This window comes from Ochotona curzoniae, unplaced genomic scaffold (assembly GCF_017591425.1).
Source record: "Ochotona curzoniae isolate NIBS_2020 unplaced genomic scaffold, NIBS_Ocur_1.0 patch33, whole genome shotgun sequence".
NCBI lineage: Eukaryota > Metazoa > Chordata > Mammalia > Lagomorpha > Ochotonidae > Ochotona > Ochotona curzoniae.
The window spans coordinates 9,140-27,336 of NW_024466895.1; the positions used below are offsets into that span (position 1 = coordinate 9,140).

An 18,197-nucleotide genomic window follows, 5' to 3' on the forward strand; every position below is an offset into this window, starting at 1 on the left:
GATGTACAAATTTTACGAGGTATAAACAAAGACAAATGTTTCTTGAAATTGTTCCACCAGCCCATTACCAAGAATTACCCACTCCGCCCTCCGTTCCTACAGGCCTAATATCCTTTGAAAAACAGCTTTAGTTTGCAATTCCGTGAATTCGGTTTAATTGACTTCAGTTCTGTATTACTGGGTTGTATCAAAATGAAGCAGATAAAGGGCTTAGAGCGCATACATTTTTTTCACTTGATGTTAATTCAAGCTCAATGATCAAGCCGCGATTTTTTTAAAGGCTTTTCTAGGCGAAAGCTTCAAGTTTAATGTTTTTTTCTTTCCCTCCCCCCCCCCCAGGGAGGGGGGAATGGGTTGCGGGGTGACCTTTTAGAGCATGGAGGAAAATGGGTTCTTTCGTGGTCAGGCGTGACGCGCGCCCAAACCCTTCCCCGGGTCTGTGAGGAGGGACCCCGGGGTCTGGGCGTCCGGAAGCGGGGCTTGCCCACTTCGTTTGCGGGGGGTCTGGAGCTCCGTCGTGCGTCCCGCGCCACCACCAGGTTTCCCAAGCGAACCTATCAGTGGCGCAGCCCGCTCCCCGGGCGGCCAGCGGCGCACAGCTGTCTCGGCCCGGGACCCACCCTCTCGCCGCGGCGCCCACGCCCAGAGCCGCGCGCCTGCCCCGGCGCAGTGCCGCAGAGCGCCCGCGTCCAGGCCGGCCCGCGCTTGCGCGCCCTCCGAGGGGGGCGGGCGCAGAGGGGCGTCCCGGGGCAGGGGCCGGCGGAGGAGGCGGCCGCGTCGCCGCCGGCGGGGCTCGCGTTCACCCTCGCGCTCGCCCTCCGCCTCGCCCGAGCCCCGCGAGGGTGAAACGCTTTCTCCCGGCATGCAGCGGGAGGAGGGATTTAACACCAAGATGGCGGACGGCCCGGATGAGTACGATACCGAAGCGGGCTGCGTGCCCCTTCTCCATCCAGAGGTGAGAGGACGCGCCGAGCGCACCCCTCGCCTGGCGGCTCCCCACCTTCTCTCCCCCAGTTTCCCCCGGGGCGGTGGCCTACGTGTGTGGGGTAGTGGGACGCGCCCAAGTTGGGGAGGGCGGGGAGGCGAATCCAGGCCCGAACGCCGCTGCGAGCGGATAGCGGGGGAGGAGATAGCGGGGCGGGCCCGGCCGGGGCGGGCTCTGGGACGCAGTCCCTGGTTGTGCCTGGAGGAGAGAAGCGGAGAGGATGTCGGTTCTGCCCCGTGGCCGCGCAGTTTGCGGGTGCGGAGGTGGCGGCGGGGCCTGATGCTGTGGAGGAAGCGCCGCCGGAGCCCCTGCTCTTCCTCCGACCCTCTGCGGGGGAGGGGGCAAGGAGGAGGCGCGTCTGTTTGTGATTTCCTCCTTTTTCTCTGGCAGGACTCCGGACAGTGTCTCACCCTTTACTTCGCTGAAGGGGCTGGTGCGCGGGATGGGGAAGGTGTTACAGCTTTCTTGGACAGTTTTGCAGGTTATGCTGTAAGCAGTGGGCACCTTGCATCCGGTGCCCTTACTGAAACAGTTATCCTTAAGCGACTGAAAGGAGAGGGCAAAAACTTTTGCAAATAAACCTCTCTCATTAGCTGGACAACGTATTCTTGCTTTTTTTCCTGAGCCTGGGGAAGGTAGTGCAGCACATTTCACATCCTCACGGAGGTGAACACTGGGCCCGCTCCAGCTCAGTGCCATTCTGTGCTTGTTTACTCCTGGGTTTGTGGCTGAGCTGGTGCTGGGGAAAGCCTGGAAGCGATTCTTGTTGCTTCCTGGCTTCTAATGATCCACCGTGATGTTATTGATGGGCCCGCGCAGCACTTTCTGAGGAGCTTAGGTGTTTTGAGTGAAGAGGTTGAGGGTTGAAATCTGTGTGTGTGTTATAGGGTGGACAATCATGGAAGCCTCCACCTGGCTACTCTGCATTACTCTGGTTTTCAATTTTGATTTGGAACGTACTCGTATTGTAGTATTATTATTTTAAGTAAAATGTGGATAACTATGCAACTACCCACTCATGCATCACTTAGGTTTATCGAAAACAAGTGGGACAGTTCCTGTTGACTGTATGCCTGGGCCAGTTTCAATGGGCAAGGTCACTGCATTTCTGATAAGCAGTACAGGATGACCAAATTTTATGGACCAATGTGGTCTGGCATTTTTCAGAACAGACAGCTCTTTGGGTTTACCTTTTGGCCCCCAAATGTATAAAAAAACAGAATATAGTTTGCAGGTGAAATCTTGAAAATGTTAAGGAATATTTGTTTGTTCCTGTGAAAGTACTTAATACATGATATTCTTCGATGTATTATTATTATCTTTTCCTATACTGTTCTTCAGAAGACTTTGTGAAATAATAGGTTGCTTGCTGCTGTAAGAATCATCTTAACTAAGAAAAAGTGCAGAGGTTGCTGGGCCTAATAGAATGGCAGTAGGTTTAAAGTTTAGATACTTCAGGTTGCCAGTCCCAGTATTACTGTAAAATCAATGTTCTCATCATTGAAAGTGGGAATTGGAGTAATGATAATTCCATTTCTTTTGAGGTTTGAGGCATGAGGTCTGAGCAGTAAATTTTTCGTATAGTAAGCTCTTGATTAGGCAGGCAGGAGTCTTCTGCTTTGTTTTGCTCTGCCTGGACCTGCCATGGACCTAGTATCCTTTTGCTTTCAAACAGGGTGTTCTTGAGTGTGCTATTTATCTGAATTCTAGCGTGATCACTTATAATAATGCAAATACAGTACAAATCACAATTAAAAGGTTATTATGAGGGTTAAATGAGATTCAGCATTGATCTCCCATTTAAAGAAACCCATTTCCCATCTTGGATAGCAATGAAATGCTGGTACGTTCAATTCCTTTTTGGAGAAAACAGACCTCGAATGAGACATATTTAGGTTCCAATTACATATTTTCAGGAACTAGCTGAGTGTCCTGTGACAAGTATTTAATTTCCGTAAGCCACAGATTGTTCATCAGAATAATATGGATGTTGCCCAGTTTACTTAGCTGTATTAGGGATTAAAAGTTCAAGAACTAGGACATTGTAAGTACTCAGTTAATGTGGTTTCTCATTGTTTATTGAACAGATGAATTATTTTCAGGACAAAAAATTTAGCTATTGCTTCAAACCTATCATTGTCAAAGTTTTTCTTAGAAGAGTCTATAATTAGCTGAATAAGAAACCTTCCTGGTATTTGGGTAAGAAAACCTTTTTAATGGATTAAATATCCATTAATTTAATGAGTCTTTTAATCATTTGTTGTGTTTGGATCAGATTTTCTGCTGGACTGTGCATAGACTTAAGGATTTTTGTGGTCAGTTCAGGGAGGCATTATATGATACTGATTAAAAGTCAGAGTTCTTTTTTTGGGCCCGGTGTGGTGACCTAATGGCTAAAGTCCTTTCTTTGCACGTGCCGGGATCCCATATGTGCATGGGTTCTAATCCCAGCGACCCCACTTCCCACCCAGCTCCTTGTTTGTGACCTGGGAAAGCAGTCTAGGACAGCCCAAAGCTTTGGGACCCTGCACCCACGTGGGAGACCTAGAAGAAGCTCCTGGCTTGGGATTGGCTCAGCTCTGGCTGTTGCAGTCACTTGGGGAGTGAATCATCGGAAGGAAGATCTTTCTGTCTCTCCTCCTCTCTGTGTATCTGTTATTTTTCACTATAATAAACTTGAACATCTGCTTACTAGATAAACTGGGATAAAATACAAAAGGATTGCTTGCTTTTTAGATGGGGAGACAACATGGGTATAGGATGCTTGGCGGAGGCTAAGTGCAGAGTTGAATAGTGTGGCTTCTAAGAAGTGTCAGGTTCCTGTCATTTTAGAACGGTGAGAAGAAAGGCTTCAGTAGAGGGACAGAGACCATCTGTTGGTCTAGTACAGTTCTCTTCTGTTTCACCTGCTCTTATGTCCTCTGAGTGTTGTCTGTGCTGTCTCATAGAATCAGTGTCGTACCCAAGGGACATCGTGTTTCAGAGAGATATGACTCAGGGCTCTGTGCAGGATTGCCTGGATTATCTTGGCCTTTGATCTCTGCTCTTTCCCTTTTTCTCAATTGCAGAACTTCTGTTGCCTCTTCTGTCTTCTCTCTTTTGATAGTCACTGTTAAACGTCCATGTTCATTTTATCCACATTTATGTTTCATGATTTGTTTGAATATTAAAATATTACTGTACTTGTCTGATTTAATAAAATGTGCTTTTTAAAGCTTTTCTATAGTGAAAACAATTTTGCCTTTATTTTTTACTGTTTTGTTTTTTTTTTTTTTGCTCCATTATGTGTGTAGAGATATCATAGACATAAATTAATTCGTTTCTGAGAGTCTACTGGCAACTCCCTTCACAGCTTTTCTTTCTGCAGTCTTTAGGATCTGATGTCTTTTTAAAAAAAATAGCAGAATGCTATTGGCTGTATAATTGTAATTAGATTTTAAAGCACTGGGTCTCACATAATAGCCAATGAATGGAAATTGTTTATATGTTATATGTGTAATTAAAATAGAGGATAATTAATGATTTTATGAACTGGTACAAAGCCAAAGTTTACAATTACTGTATTTGGTGTTGAAAAATTCCATTTTTCTGCTTTGGCTTGTTTGTTTTAGTCATTATTTTTATTTGATTTTGGAGAATTATCTCAAAGGCGTTAAAACCGGCCTGAGGAGTGGGTGGGTATCTTGGCATAAAGGTTAACAGTATGATCAGTGGTTTTAGGGTGCTTAGCTAGATTCAAATCTTGGTTTTTGCCATTAGTAGCTATGCAACCTGAACAAGTGATTGAACTCTGTGTGTTCTTAATGTACCAAGTGACTTGGGGTATAACAGCACCTACTGTATGAATTTGTAAGTATTAAATGAAATAACAAATGCTAAGTGCCATTTTTGTAAATGCGATGAATGTTAGCTGTAGATACAGTGGATGTTAATTATATACATAGCATATATAGCTTAGCTTATTAGTATAGATTGTACTTATGCTAATATATGTGTAAGTATATATGGTCTAAAATAATTAGTATTGATTATCTTGGAATTGTAAAGAGGAAGGCAGGGAAATTTTTTTTGTTTTTTTTTTTTTAAACTTGAAGTCTCTATTGCATTATGTGATTTTAAAGGCCTGTCGGTTGGTATGGAGAGTTGGAGAGTGTTTTTTGAGCATGCAAGTATAATATTAACCTGTGTTTAGATCATAAAATAACGAGATTTACAAAATAGCACCTTGTCAATTAACAAATTGTAAATCCTCCTTGAAATGCCTTATGAGTGTTTCCTGTTAGTGTAAGCAGAAGCTGGACAATTTCTTTAGAAAGTTGGTTTGTTTAATTCATAGATTTATCATCTAATTCTATGATAATATCTTTTTTGAAAATAAAATTTTAAGTACCTGACTTCCAATTGCAGTGTGAATTCAGCTTTCTGCAGAGGAGGTAATTTGAAGAACTTCAATATCCCAAGTTACAGATAGTTACTGAATACTTTTTTTGTTTTTAATCCTTGTTGAAAAATTTCCAAATAAATTAGCTAACTTTCTGGGGCTAATGCATATTAAATATAATATAACCCTTTAATGAATTAGGATATAATATTTTATTATATTACTAATTACAAGTGATATTATATTGAGGATATGGAGATGATAAGGCTAAATGGGCCTGAAAGGCATGTGTTTTTATCGGTAATTTAATCTAGGAGTTAAGTTAAAAAAAAAAATCAACTTTTGATGGAGATGTACACATCTTCATATGAGTTTAAAAACTGAAGCCTTTCTTTTCCTTTTTGTAAGATTTGCTTTATTTTTATTGCAAAGTCAGATTACAGAGAGGAGGAGACACAGAGAGGAGGATCTTCCATCCGCTATTCACTCCCTAAGTAGCTACAAAGGCTGGAACTTAGCATATTGGAAGCCAGTAGCCCGGAGCCTCATCCGGGTCTCCTACACAGGTGCAGGGTCCCAAGTCTTTGGGCCGTCCTTGACTGCTTTTCCAGGCCACAAGCAGGGAGCTGGATGGGAAGTGGGGTGGCTGGGATTAGAACTGTGCCCATATGGGATCTTGGCATGTGCAAAGTGAGGACCTTAGCCACTAGGCTACCGCGCCAGGCCCTGAATCAGCATTTTGTTTTTAAAAAGTTTCTGAATATGAGTACTTGTTAATTTAGGAAGGCCCTCATGAGATTTCAGAACAATCCCTGAGGTAAAGGCAAAAGTAACTTGTTGGTGCTGGCAAGTGGGGTGGTAGGCTAGGCTTCCACCTGCCGTGGTGGCCACCCATGTGCATACTGATTTGAGTTCCTGCTGCTCCATTTCCTATCCAGCTCTCTGCTTATGGCTTGGAAAAGCAACAGAGGCTGGTCCAAATTGTTGGGCCTCTATGCCCAGGTGGGAGCCAGAAGAAGCTCCTGACTTTGGACTGACCCAGATCCAGCTGTTGCTACCATTTGTGGAGTGAACCAGCAGATGCAAGATCATTCTTTTTGGCTCTCCTCTTTGTAACTCTACTTTTCTAAGAAAAATAAAAAATTTTTTAAAAGAAGCAGCTATTGTGTTAGAATCTTCTGATTACCTATGTCAGCAACCTTGTTGAAATGGGAAAAAAGGGAATTTACTGTCTCAGATAACCAGACTCAAGCAGGTGGCGTTAAGTTTGGATAAGAATACCACTGAGTCTGCGTCTTTTAACAGTCCTCTCGCCTTTCAAACTGCAGCTTTTCTCTTAATAGAAGACCAATTGCTTTCTTTCATGAAGTAAAGTCATGGATGCCAGCATTTTTTTCAACCTTTTGGCACACATTTCCAATCTCAGCTGACCATTAGCGAAGGACTACATCTTCCGTTATTCTGTACTCAACGTGGTGTGGGCTTTTACGATTGAGCGTATATCCCTTTTACTGTATGGACAGTCTTGTGTTGGTCAAGATTGTGTATATGGAGTTAGGAAAGGAATAGTTACCTTGAGAGAAGTACAGGTGGTACAGAGAGAGAGAAACATAACAGAGGTGAGGCCTCAGGGATCTTTCGTCCACTGGTTCGTTCTCCAAGTGACCACAATGATTAGGGCTTGTCCAGGCTGAAGCCAAGAGTCTAGAACTCCATCTGTGGTTTTTGTGTGTGGGTGCAGGAGTCCAAGTACTTTGTCATCTTGTACTGTTTCCCCAGGTGTGTTAGCAGGAAGTTAAATCAGAAGTAGAAGATCTGGAACCTCACATTGGCACTAATGTGGGATGCTGGCTTTGCAGGTGGCAGCTTAACTGGCTGTTGCCATTGCACTGGCCCCTTATCCTCTACGTTTTATATGAGGAAATGTCATTTGCTTTGCTTCTAGCTGTTTTCTTCTTCATATTTAGGAGATGTTCTGATAATATCAGACTCAGTTATTTCTCATGTTGTAGTTAAGTTACTGAATATCAGTTTTTGAGTAATTAAATCAGGAGTTTGTAAAGGGTCAGCTAGAACTTTGTGAGTCACATGATCTTTGTAGTAATGACTCTCACATAGTGGTAAAAGAAAGTAGCCATAGCAATGTGGACATGAATGGGTAAGCTCTGTTTCCATAAAACCTTGCAAGATCAAGAAGGCTAATTAGTGCCTGTGGGCAAGAGTTTGCTAAGCTCCGATCTAGAAAATATGCAGAGAACAGTTGATTTAATACTACTAGCTACAGTCACTAGTTCTTTGTGGTTGGTTGATTTCCTCACTTATGTTTTGTTTTTAATTTTTAATAAACAATTTTCTTTTATAGTAGGTGTAGCTTTGTAGTGGAATTAAATAGAAAGTATAGATTCTTTTATTTCCTGTCTCTGCACATGTATAACTTCCTCATCAACATCCTGCACCAGAGTGGTGCCTTTGTTCCACTTACGGCGAAGTGCTGTCATCCCCTAAACTGCATGCTTTACATTTAGACTCAGTATCATGTGTTCAGTGCATTTTAACACACTTCTGCCATTACACATGTTTCCACTTTACTGTGGTTTGACTTAATATGTTTTTGACTTTATGATTGTGTAAAAGTGGTAGGCATTCAACAGAAACTGAAATTGGAATCACAGATTTAACCTTTTCCTGGGACAGCAACGTATGGTAAGATCCTCTTGTGCTGCTGGACAGGGGTAGGAAGCCAAAGTTCCCAGTCACCTGTATGGTCCTAAAGGAGAATGCTCTAGACTCGGCAGCAGGTGTATTAGAGTGTCTCACCCTAGGGTGTTTTCTGTTCGCCATGAATTCATGCAGATATGACCCCTTCATGATTAAGGCACAACTGTGTTGTCTTACAGAATAATTTACTGTTTTTTTTTTTAAAGAAAAACCTCCTTTCTGCATACTCACTCATCCTTCCCCCCATACTTGGCAACCCTTGATTGATCATTTTACTGTTTTGCCTTTTCCTGAATGTGATAGAGTTGGATCATATAATATGTAGCTTTTCAGATTGGCTTCTTTGATGTAATTTTCCTTTAAGTTTCCTTCATGGATTCATAACTCGCTTATTTTGGCAGTGAATTGCTGAAAGTACTTCAGAAATTTGTGGAAAAATGAAACTAAAAGATTGGTTAATGGGTACAAAATTTATTGAAATCCATATACTTACATAGTATTGCTATGCGTGTAGCAGAGTTTATCCATTCACCAAGTAGCGATATCTTGATTACTTTCAAATTTTGTTCATTTATTTTTCACAGTATTATTGCACTACTTAGAAATAAATAGTATACTCTCCCATATAAATAAATAGATTGAAACAATTTATTATGTTTTTTAATTCGTTATTGTGGAAAAATAAGAAACTCCCTGTCACTGTCAGTTCTTATTACTATAGGATTTCCAGGAAGATTGAATTTTGGCATTTGCCACAGTGCTACTTTTTGAGTAATCCTTTGGCTTCCTTAAAGATTTTCCTTTTCAAAATTTTCTTTTACAGTTGGTTCTTCATCCTTCTTGGTATGCATTAGTAATGATTAATTCTTTGAAAGAAAGTGACTTTTGTTGAATTCACTGTTAACAGTAGATATTCTCAGCTTTGTTGTATCTGTGAAACAGCTAGGGATAAGGGCCTGTGGCACAGGTCCCTTTACCATTTGCATATCTGTTGTAGCACCACATTTCTTCTGTTTAGTAGAACTTTTAAGGGCACATTGCAAGGAAAATAATGAAGTTCAAATGCCACAACCAGCAGATGTTCACTGTACACACTACAGGGGGTTCAATCTGAAGTGGGCTGTTTGGACTGGAGCCGGCATTCATATGGGTGCCAGCATCACAGGTGATGGCTTAACCTCCTGCATCACTGTGCGTGCCCCTGTGAGATTCATTTCAGAATTAGTTTTACGGTCTTTTGGTGGTTCGTAAAAAATATTGTAATGAAAATTATGGCATTGACTGTCCTAAACTGTACAGTGATTCACAAGAGGTTAACTTTTTTTTTTTTAAGATTTATTATTTATTTTTATTGGAAAGGCAGATATACAGAGAGGAGGAAAGACAGAACAGAAGATCTTCGGTCTGATGATTTACTCCCCAAGCTGCCAGAAAGGCTGGAGCTAAATTGATCCAAAGCAGGGGGCTGAATGGGAAGCGGGGCCGCCAGAATTAGAACCGGCACCCATAGGGGATCCCGGCGTGTGCAAGGCAGGGACTTTAAGCACTATGCTATTATGCTGGGCCCTATTTTTTTTTTAAAAAAGATTTATTAATTTTCATTACAAAGTTAGATATACAGAGAGTAGGAGAGACAGAAGGATCTTCCATCCGATAATTCACTACCCAAGTGGCCGCAATGGTCAGAGCTGCAACAATCCGAAGGCAGGAGCCAGGAGTTTCTTCCAGGTCTCCCGCATGGGTGCTTTGGGCTGTCCTCGACTGCCTTCCCAGGCCACAAGCAGGGAGCTGGATGGGAAGCAGGGCTACGGGATTAGAACCAGCACCCCCCGCGTTCAAGATGAGGAATTTAGCCACTAGGCTACTGTGCCAAGCCCAGTTGCTTTACTTCTTTCTTCTTCTTCTTCTTCTTCTTCTTTTTTTTTTTTTGTTAAAGATTTATTTTATTTTTGTTGGAAAGACGAATATACAGAGAGGAGAGACAGAGAGGAAGATCTTTCGTCCGATGATTCACTCCCCAATTGGCCGCAACGGCTGGAGCTGAGCCAATCCAAAACCAGGAGCTCTTCTGAGTCTCCCACTCGGGTGCAGGGTCCCGAAGCTTTGGGCCGTCCTCGACTGCTTTCCCAGGCCACAGGCAGGGAGCTGGATGGGAAGCGGGGCTGCTAGGATTAGAACCAGCGCCTATATGGGATCCTGGGCGTGCAAGGCAAGGACGTTAACCACTGTGCCACCGCGCCAGGCCCAATTGCTTTACTTTCAATCCAACTTCCTGCAAATATATAACCTGAAGACAGTAAAAGGGTGGCTTGAGTACTTTAGTTCCCATCACACAAATGGGCGACCAGGATGGGGTTCTTTGTTTCAGGGTGCCCAGAGCTGGCTGTTGTGGCCATTTGAGGAGCAAACCAAGGGATGGAAGATCTCAAATTCCCTCTCTCACCTCATCCCCTGTCCTTCCTTCTCACACCCCTTCCTCTTACTGTGCTTTCACTCTCTCCTTCCTTCCAAATTAATTAATAAGTATTATTGTAAAGGAAGTGCTACGGCAAAGTTAGAAACAAAAGGTAACTACCATCATGAAAATAAGCAAAAGTGTGTATGTCAATAACAACAGATAAGCGGGAGAAGAAAAACCCCTGATGATTCCTATCTTATTTTTCTTTTTTTCTGGCTTTCTTTAGCCATATATTCATTTAAGTTTCTTCTTCTTGTTTTTTTTTTTAATCCTTTTGTGTTGACTGGGATTATAAATGTGTGTAATTTTTCTTAAATGAGAATCTGAGTTATTAATATTTATTTGAAGTGCAAAGTGACAGATTGGAGGTGGGAGAGGTCGGAGAGGATGAGAGTGAATGAGAATCTTCCATCTGCTGGCTTACTGCCGCAGCCTGGGTCTGGGTCAGGTCAAAACCAGGAAGCTGGAACTTTAACCACATCTCTCACACATAGGTGCCAGGTACCCCCGAGAACCAGGAATCATCTTCTGCTGTTTTACCAGGTGCTGGATTGGAAGTGGAGCAGCTGAGACTTAAATCAACTTATACCGCAGTTTCAGCCTCAGAGTAGATTTTGAAATTAGGGGTCTGTTAATGTGTTAAAATGAGCTGGAAAGCAGTTAATTGTTCTCTGTTTTCTGAAAGAACATATGTGCTGTTCTTTAAATGTTTAGTAAAATTCTCTACTAAAACTATTTAGGCTTTTAACTATGTGTGAGAGAGGATTTTAAAAGTTAACTTCGGAGCCAACCTTTTGGCATAATGGGTAAAGCTACTGCCCGTGACAGTCATATGTTCATCACTGCAGGCATGGACAATGGCATAGAGTCCAGCATCCTATTGTCAAGATATAGTTAACTGTTTCGTTGGTAGTACATCTTTGATCTGGAAGTATAGCTGCCCACTGCATTATATCCTCCCATCTGACATGATAGTCTCCATTACACAGTTACCATACATTTCCTTAAATGAAAAGCCACAGCACAAAATCAGCAACAGGAAGAAAAATAGAAATTTACAATGCCATGAAGTTCTTAAGAGGTTTTGATGGTTCAACAGTCCTGAATTGCTGTTGATCCCTCCACTCCAATCCTGGTGAAATCTCTCCAGAATCCACTGGCTGCTGTGGTCCACCTTAGAGTCTCTGTCTGCCCAGATATTCACTGCCAACGCTTGGTTGGAGTAGTTGATCAATTTGTTCTGTCCTCCATCCTCTATCATGGTACCAGGTGACCACTGGAGGCTCCAGTGTACTTCCATATACTCCATGTGCATTTGGATATGCTGTTCACTGCTCATTCTGAGCTACTTAGGAGGTCCAGTTCTGACACGTGCATTCCATGGTCAGACAATGGAAACTGCCATTTTCTCCATGGTTGGGGTTCTGAGTCCAGCGGTTCAGTTGGTAGGGAATCACCAAACAAAAAGCCCTTCATTTAAGGCCATCCCAGACCTGATTCTTGTGTGTGTTTGTCAATATAGGGTTCAGCATAGTCCATCACTCAAATCAGCCTACATACACACTGGTAGTTGCAATTGTTGGATCAGTTCTGTCTTCAACCCTGTGTTTTACGCAAATCAGTGGGTGTTGGGAGTCCGACCTGATCCTGCCCACCACATACTCTGCCTCCATGCAAATCAGTGGGAGCTGCAGCCAAGCTGGAGTGTCATGCAATAACCCCCACCAGGCCAACCCCCTATCCTGGTTCCTGTGCTTGCCAATATGAACAGCTGACTAGTCCCATCTGTCACATAGCCATTCGGCTTTCATACATGTCAGTGGGCACTGAAGCCCAGTTCATTCCAACCAGCCCCACTATCCAGTCCACATGGGTACCAGCATTGCCACCATCTGTCCAGCTTGACAGAATTTGCCCTCCTGTGCCAGTATCTATCAGTTGATGTTGCAGCAAGGCCCAACCCCACCCACACCACCCATACCTACTCTGGCTTATGCATGTACCAGAAGGTACAGTCAGCCCAGCCTGGCTTTTCCCTAATCCAACTCATGTGTAAACCATCAGATGTTGTGGTCTTGCCTGACCTGGTCTATCCTTATTCCAGTTCTCATGCTCACCAGTGGGAGCAATTCCCAGTAGGGGGACCCTGCAGCCCCCTTTGCTCCTCAGCCAGGTCTGTTCCCATCCACAGGTCTTACGCGTGCCAATGGTTGTTCTTCCCCAGCCTGGCATAACCCCTCTTCTGTCTTAGCCTTTGCCTTCAGATGCTGCAGCCTGGCCTGGCCTAGCAAACCCCCAGTCCCAGCTCTTGCTGGCGGGTGTTGCAACCTGGTCCTGCTCAGTCTGCTCCCATCCCTGGCTCATGTAAACCAGTAGGTGTGATACCCTAGCTCAGCATGACCTTTACTCCATCCTGGTTTCTGCACTCACCAGTGGGCTAAGGTTTGCTTGGCCCTGCCCGGTCTGCCCCCTTCCAAAACCAACCCATACACTTGCCAATGGATGGGGTTATCTTACCCGGTTTGCGCAACCCCTAGGTCTGGACCATAAGTTCATCAGTGGGAGCTATGACCCCATAGGGGAGTTTCCCAGGTTCCCCCACTTGGCCCACTCCCAGACCCAGATCACATGGGCGGCAGCAGGTGCTAGGCCCTTGCCAATCATCACTTGCCCCTCCATCTTGGTCTTTATATGAGCTGGAATATGTTGTGGACCGGCCTGCCCCACACCCTGTTTTAGGATGCACATGCAGGTGCTGCAGCTTGGACCTGCCCAGCCTATTCTTGGCCCCAGTACCCATGAGTGTTGGCGGGTTCCATGTTCACACCTAGTTCAGCCCATCACCACCCCAACTCTTGAGCTAACCAGTGGGACTTGTATTTCCATAGGGTTGGTCACACTTATCTTCCACAGAATCTACCCCCGGACCTGGTTCTCTCATATGCTGGTTAGTGTCATGGCCCTGCCTAATGTGACCCATCTCCTGTTCCGACATTCAGTCAGGTACTTGGATCTAGTCCTGCTAGACAGGTCCCCAGCCCTAGCTTTTGCATGGGCTGGCATGTGGTGGTCAGCAATGTTCCATGATAACAAGCCCTACTCAGGACTCCCATGTAGGCTAATGTGTCAGGCTGATCCATACAGATCTTCCAATCTCTCCCCTCCAAATGAACAGATCTCAGTGCCTTCGCTTACCTGCAAGTAAAGTGACCCTGTTGTTCAGAGTCCCTCAAGATTCATTCCTCATCTGTGCACACAGTGACCTTATCCTTGGATGTCCCTAGGCAGCAATTCCACACCCCCAAGACCCTAGAGCTTGCCGCTGGGCAGCCTCTGGGTGGATCACAGTGCCAATTGGCATGCTGGCCGCCCAAGAAAGCCCTGGGCTTGCTCACCATGTAGCTGCAGTGGCTGTGGCTGGGACCACAAGCATTGAGACCGACCTGGCTCAGGTTTACCCAGCAGATGGCACTTTCTGGAAGCTCCCAACACCCAAGCCCTGAGGTCGAACTCCACTTGAAAATGTTGAAAGTAACAGGCATTTGGCCCAGGTTGTTGTTAGTTGGATAGCTGCATAGTGTGTTGGAGTATCTGATTTAAGTTCTGGCTCTATCCTTCTGATCCAGTTTACTGTTAATATACACCCTAGGAGGCCACAGGTGATGCTCAAGTAGTTGGTTCTCTGCCTCTGAAACGGAAGACCAGGCTTGAGTTACGGGCTCCTGGCTTCAGCCTGTTCCAGCATTGGCTGTTGAAGGCACTTGAGAGTAAACTAGCAGATGGAAGGTCTCTCATAAAATGAAAAATCTTGTTTAAAAAATGTTTATATAAATTGTTGGCTTGGCTAATGCACTTAGAGATATATTCCTATCTATATATTCAAGTTTTTTAAATTATATAAAGAAAATAGAAAAATATGTGTAATTCCTTTGTAAATTAAAATTCTAGAGGACCATAAAGAGAAACCTAAATAAGTTGAAGTTATATCTTATTTGTGGATGTGAAGGCTCAAAATTTTAACTCTGGTATTTGCTAGCTATGTGATTTTGGAAATTTTGTAAAATCTTAATTTGGGCCTGATTTTTCTTGTATAAAATGAGAATAGAAAGAATTACAGAGAGAGAGAGAGAGAGAGAGAGAGAGAGAGAGAGAAAAGAGATGTTCAGTTTACTTGTCTGCTCCCCAAATGGCTGTAGTGCTGGAGCAGGGCAAGTCCAAAGCTAGGAGCTAGGAGCTTCCTTAGGGTCCCTTGTGGGTGCAGGGGCCCAAGGACTTGGCCCATCCTCTAATCTTTTTTGTTGTTGTTTTTTCTTAGCACTTCTTTAATTGTTTTTTTTTTTTTTACATTTTATTATTATTGCTATCATTTTATGATACAGTTCCATATTCCCTTATCCCTTCCCCAATTCCCTCCCCCCACCTAGTTCCTCTATATCATTACTAACATATAGTTGTTCATACTCAGTCATATGTCCATCATTGCGGGCATGGACAATGGCAGAGAGTCCAGAATGTTATTGTCAAGATATAGTAAACAGTTTCTTTGTAAGTCCATCTTTGTCTGGAAGCAGAAATGCATACCACACTGCATCCTCACATCTGGATGTTAGTCTCCATTTCACAGCTACTGTACATCTCCTTAAATGAAAAGTCATGATACAAAATCAATAATAGAATGAAAAATAGAAATTTGCAATGCCATGAAGTTAAATGACATGTTACTAGATATGACAGTTTCCATTACACAACTACTGTACATCCTCTAATCTTAAGCAGAGAGCTGGATTGGAAGTGGAATAGCTGGGGCTTCAATCTGTGCCCCTATTGGACAATAGCACTATAGGCAGAGCCTCATATGCCACAATGCTGGCCCCTTTATGTGATATTTTTTATTGTACAAATAAATGTATGTAGTTGTGTAAAAGAAATGAGAGGGTGCACATAAATCATAATAGTTATCTACAAAAACTTAGAAGTTGAAGTTGGATTATCTGTAATGCTTAATTTTTAACAAGGGATTTATTAATGCTTTATATGATTTTTAACAATTTAAAGGAAATTTTGTATGAATTTTATTTTAAGCTATATGTAATATATGCATACCTAAGTAAATTACTTCAAAAAAAGTAATTTTGTATACTTGGTAATTGAATGGTCCGAGGTCTGTTGCCTGACCAAGTCTACCTTAGTGCATTCACAGGCGCAGGAACATGTTGATAAGAAGAGTGGTCCAACCTCCCCTACTTTTCACCCTTGGATAAGGCACTTGCTGTCCTCTGCTGGCCTGAATAAGCTGGCCGCCATGGCCGCTTTGTGCATCTTGGCATACTGTCTACTGCACAGGCAATTGTAGAGTCTCAGTCTTGATGCTTGCACTCCAGCCTGGTGTGGCTGCCCCAACTCCTGCTCCTAACTTGTGGGTCGGTCCTGTGGCCTAGCCCAGCCAGGTATTCACTCTAGGCTCAGCTTTTCTGTGTAGCAGAGTGTGGCAGGTGATGCTGTTTAGTCCAGCACAGGTTTCTCATGTGGCAGGTGCCCATCTAGTTTCCCCCCTTGAAACCAGCTCTCTGGCCTATGTGCAGGTGCAGTGGTTTGGTTCATGGAAGACCCCAGACATAATTCCTTCCCTGTCAAACATGCCTGCAGCCACTCCATTCTAATTTGTCCTCAGGACACTTTTCCTGGGTAGCCTTCCTCTCACACCCAGTTTGGGGGCTTGGGTGCAGTGTTCGGGCCCAGTAGTGCACTGGTATAGTTAACACACATTCAGCATTAACCAGGTCCAGAGGGCCTGCCCGGTATTGGCTGCTTTTGTCCTTGCAGTGTAACACTTGCCTGAATACAATGCAACCTAGGCAGTTGCCTACAGTGGAAGTGGAGGGAGGACAGGATGTATATTTTTTTCAAAGATTGATATATTTATATATATATATATATTTTATTGGAAAGTGAGAATTACAGAGAGAAGGGTCTTCCATCCTCTGGTTCACTCCCCAAGAGGCTGCAGTGGCTGGAGCTGAGCCAATCTAAAGCTAGGAACTTCAGTGTGTGTGCGGAACATATTTTTATATTGATGTTTTCTTCATTTTTCTCAAATGAAATAGGCTGAACTTATATAAACTTACATATTCTTAGTTACAAACACATGTGCACATGAAAATTAATGCTAGAGGAAGTGAAAACCATTTTTGAAAGAAGGTAGAGGGTGATGAGATTTTTCCTCCTATAAACATTTTTTTTTTTTATTCAGAGTATGTGTATTCTGAATTAACCAGATTGAACTGTTTGGGCTTTAACAAGTAGGTTATTGAAGCATTCTCTCTTGACTGTAGTGCCATCTGCTGGAATTGTTAACTAGTTACATTTTAAAAGAAACTACAAGTTCTGAAGTGGCAACTATTTCTTGTAGCTGTTCATTGCTCATTTGGCAAAGGAATATGTTTTATTCTTTGTCCTTCCTTTTTGTATTACATAATCAGCCTTCCTCTTAAAATACCCAACTGATATCCTAAAATAAACTATGCTTAATAGTTAGTGTAAAGTTTTAACAGTTTTGGAAAACATAAATAGTGAAGTACTTTAATAAGGAAAGGAATGAATGAAACTTTGAACTCTTTCTCTCTTGCTGGCTGCCAGTCTTTGAAGGATTGCAGAAAAATCTTGTTCACCCTGTATTCTACCTCTGGAACAAATAGGAGGCCTTAGCTCAACTTGCTTAGATAAAAGAGACTTTGAGTTCTGTAGCCTCTCATTCACAGACTTTCTATCAGACCTAGCTGTTTTACAGTGAAATTGCAGGAATATGTTTAAAAGAGTCTTTAAAAAAAGAAAATATCATAAGACTGATGTTGGTACAGGGAGGCTAATTGCTTCTTGTAATGCCGGCGTCAGATATCACAGCACCAGTTCAGTACTGGATGCTCCAGTCTGGGTCCCCACTAATGTGTCTGGGAAAACATCGGAAGATGATCCAAGTGCTTGGGATACCAGGATGGAGTTCCTGGCTCTTGGTTTCACCCGGAATCAAGCCTTGGCATTGTGGCTATTTGAGAAGTGAAGCTATGGATGGAAGATGTGTCTTTCTCTGTTTCTTCTATCACTGTCTTTCAGATAGATAAATCTTTATAATCATATCTCCCTTAACTAAGAATTAAAAACAAATAATTGTGTAAGTGAGGCAAAGCAAATACTGGTATAGGTTGAGATAAAACTGTTCATAAAATTATGCATTTGGAAGTTCATGTATGACAGTGTAGGACAAAATGAACTGTGGAGAAAATGAAAATACATGGGATGAGAATGAGATCAGAGTTACGTCAAAGCTTATGATCATATTCCCTCCAGAATTGTTTCATGAATATTTTCATGTAAAAGCAGTGTAACTGTCATTAGTGAAGCAGAATACTGATTTGCCTCAACCAAATTTTAAGAGAGTTTCAAAAATTATGCTGCTCTTTTTTGAATCTTATATTCATTTTTTGTTAAGTATTATTTTTTTACAAGGCTGTTGTGTGTTAGGTTTATTTTATTTTTCTTGTCTATATCGTGTTTCCATTTTGAATTGTTAAGTCCTTGAGGACAGAACGCAGTATTTTGTGTATGTTCACAAGACTGCTGTGTGATAGAATAGAGCTTAGCACGAAAAAAAGACAGTT

General features: G+C 42.9%; 1 protein-coding gene across 1 annotated transcript in view; it reads left to right on the plus strand.

Annotated features, from left to right (window-relative positions):
- Positions 1-819: 819 nt before the first annotated feature.
- The window catches only part of LOC121167106 (palmitoyltransferase ZDHHC17), a 54,175-nt gene continuing 36,797 nt past the window's right edge, over positions 820-18,197 (plus strand). Inside the window, exon 1 of the mRNA XM_040996483.1 lies at positions 820-955. Coding sequence (XP_040852417.1) covers positions 863-955 — 93 coding nt within the window. The 5' untranslated portion in view covers positions 820-862. The remainder of the gene's footprint in view (positions 956-18,197) is intronic.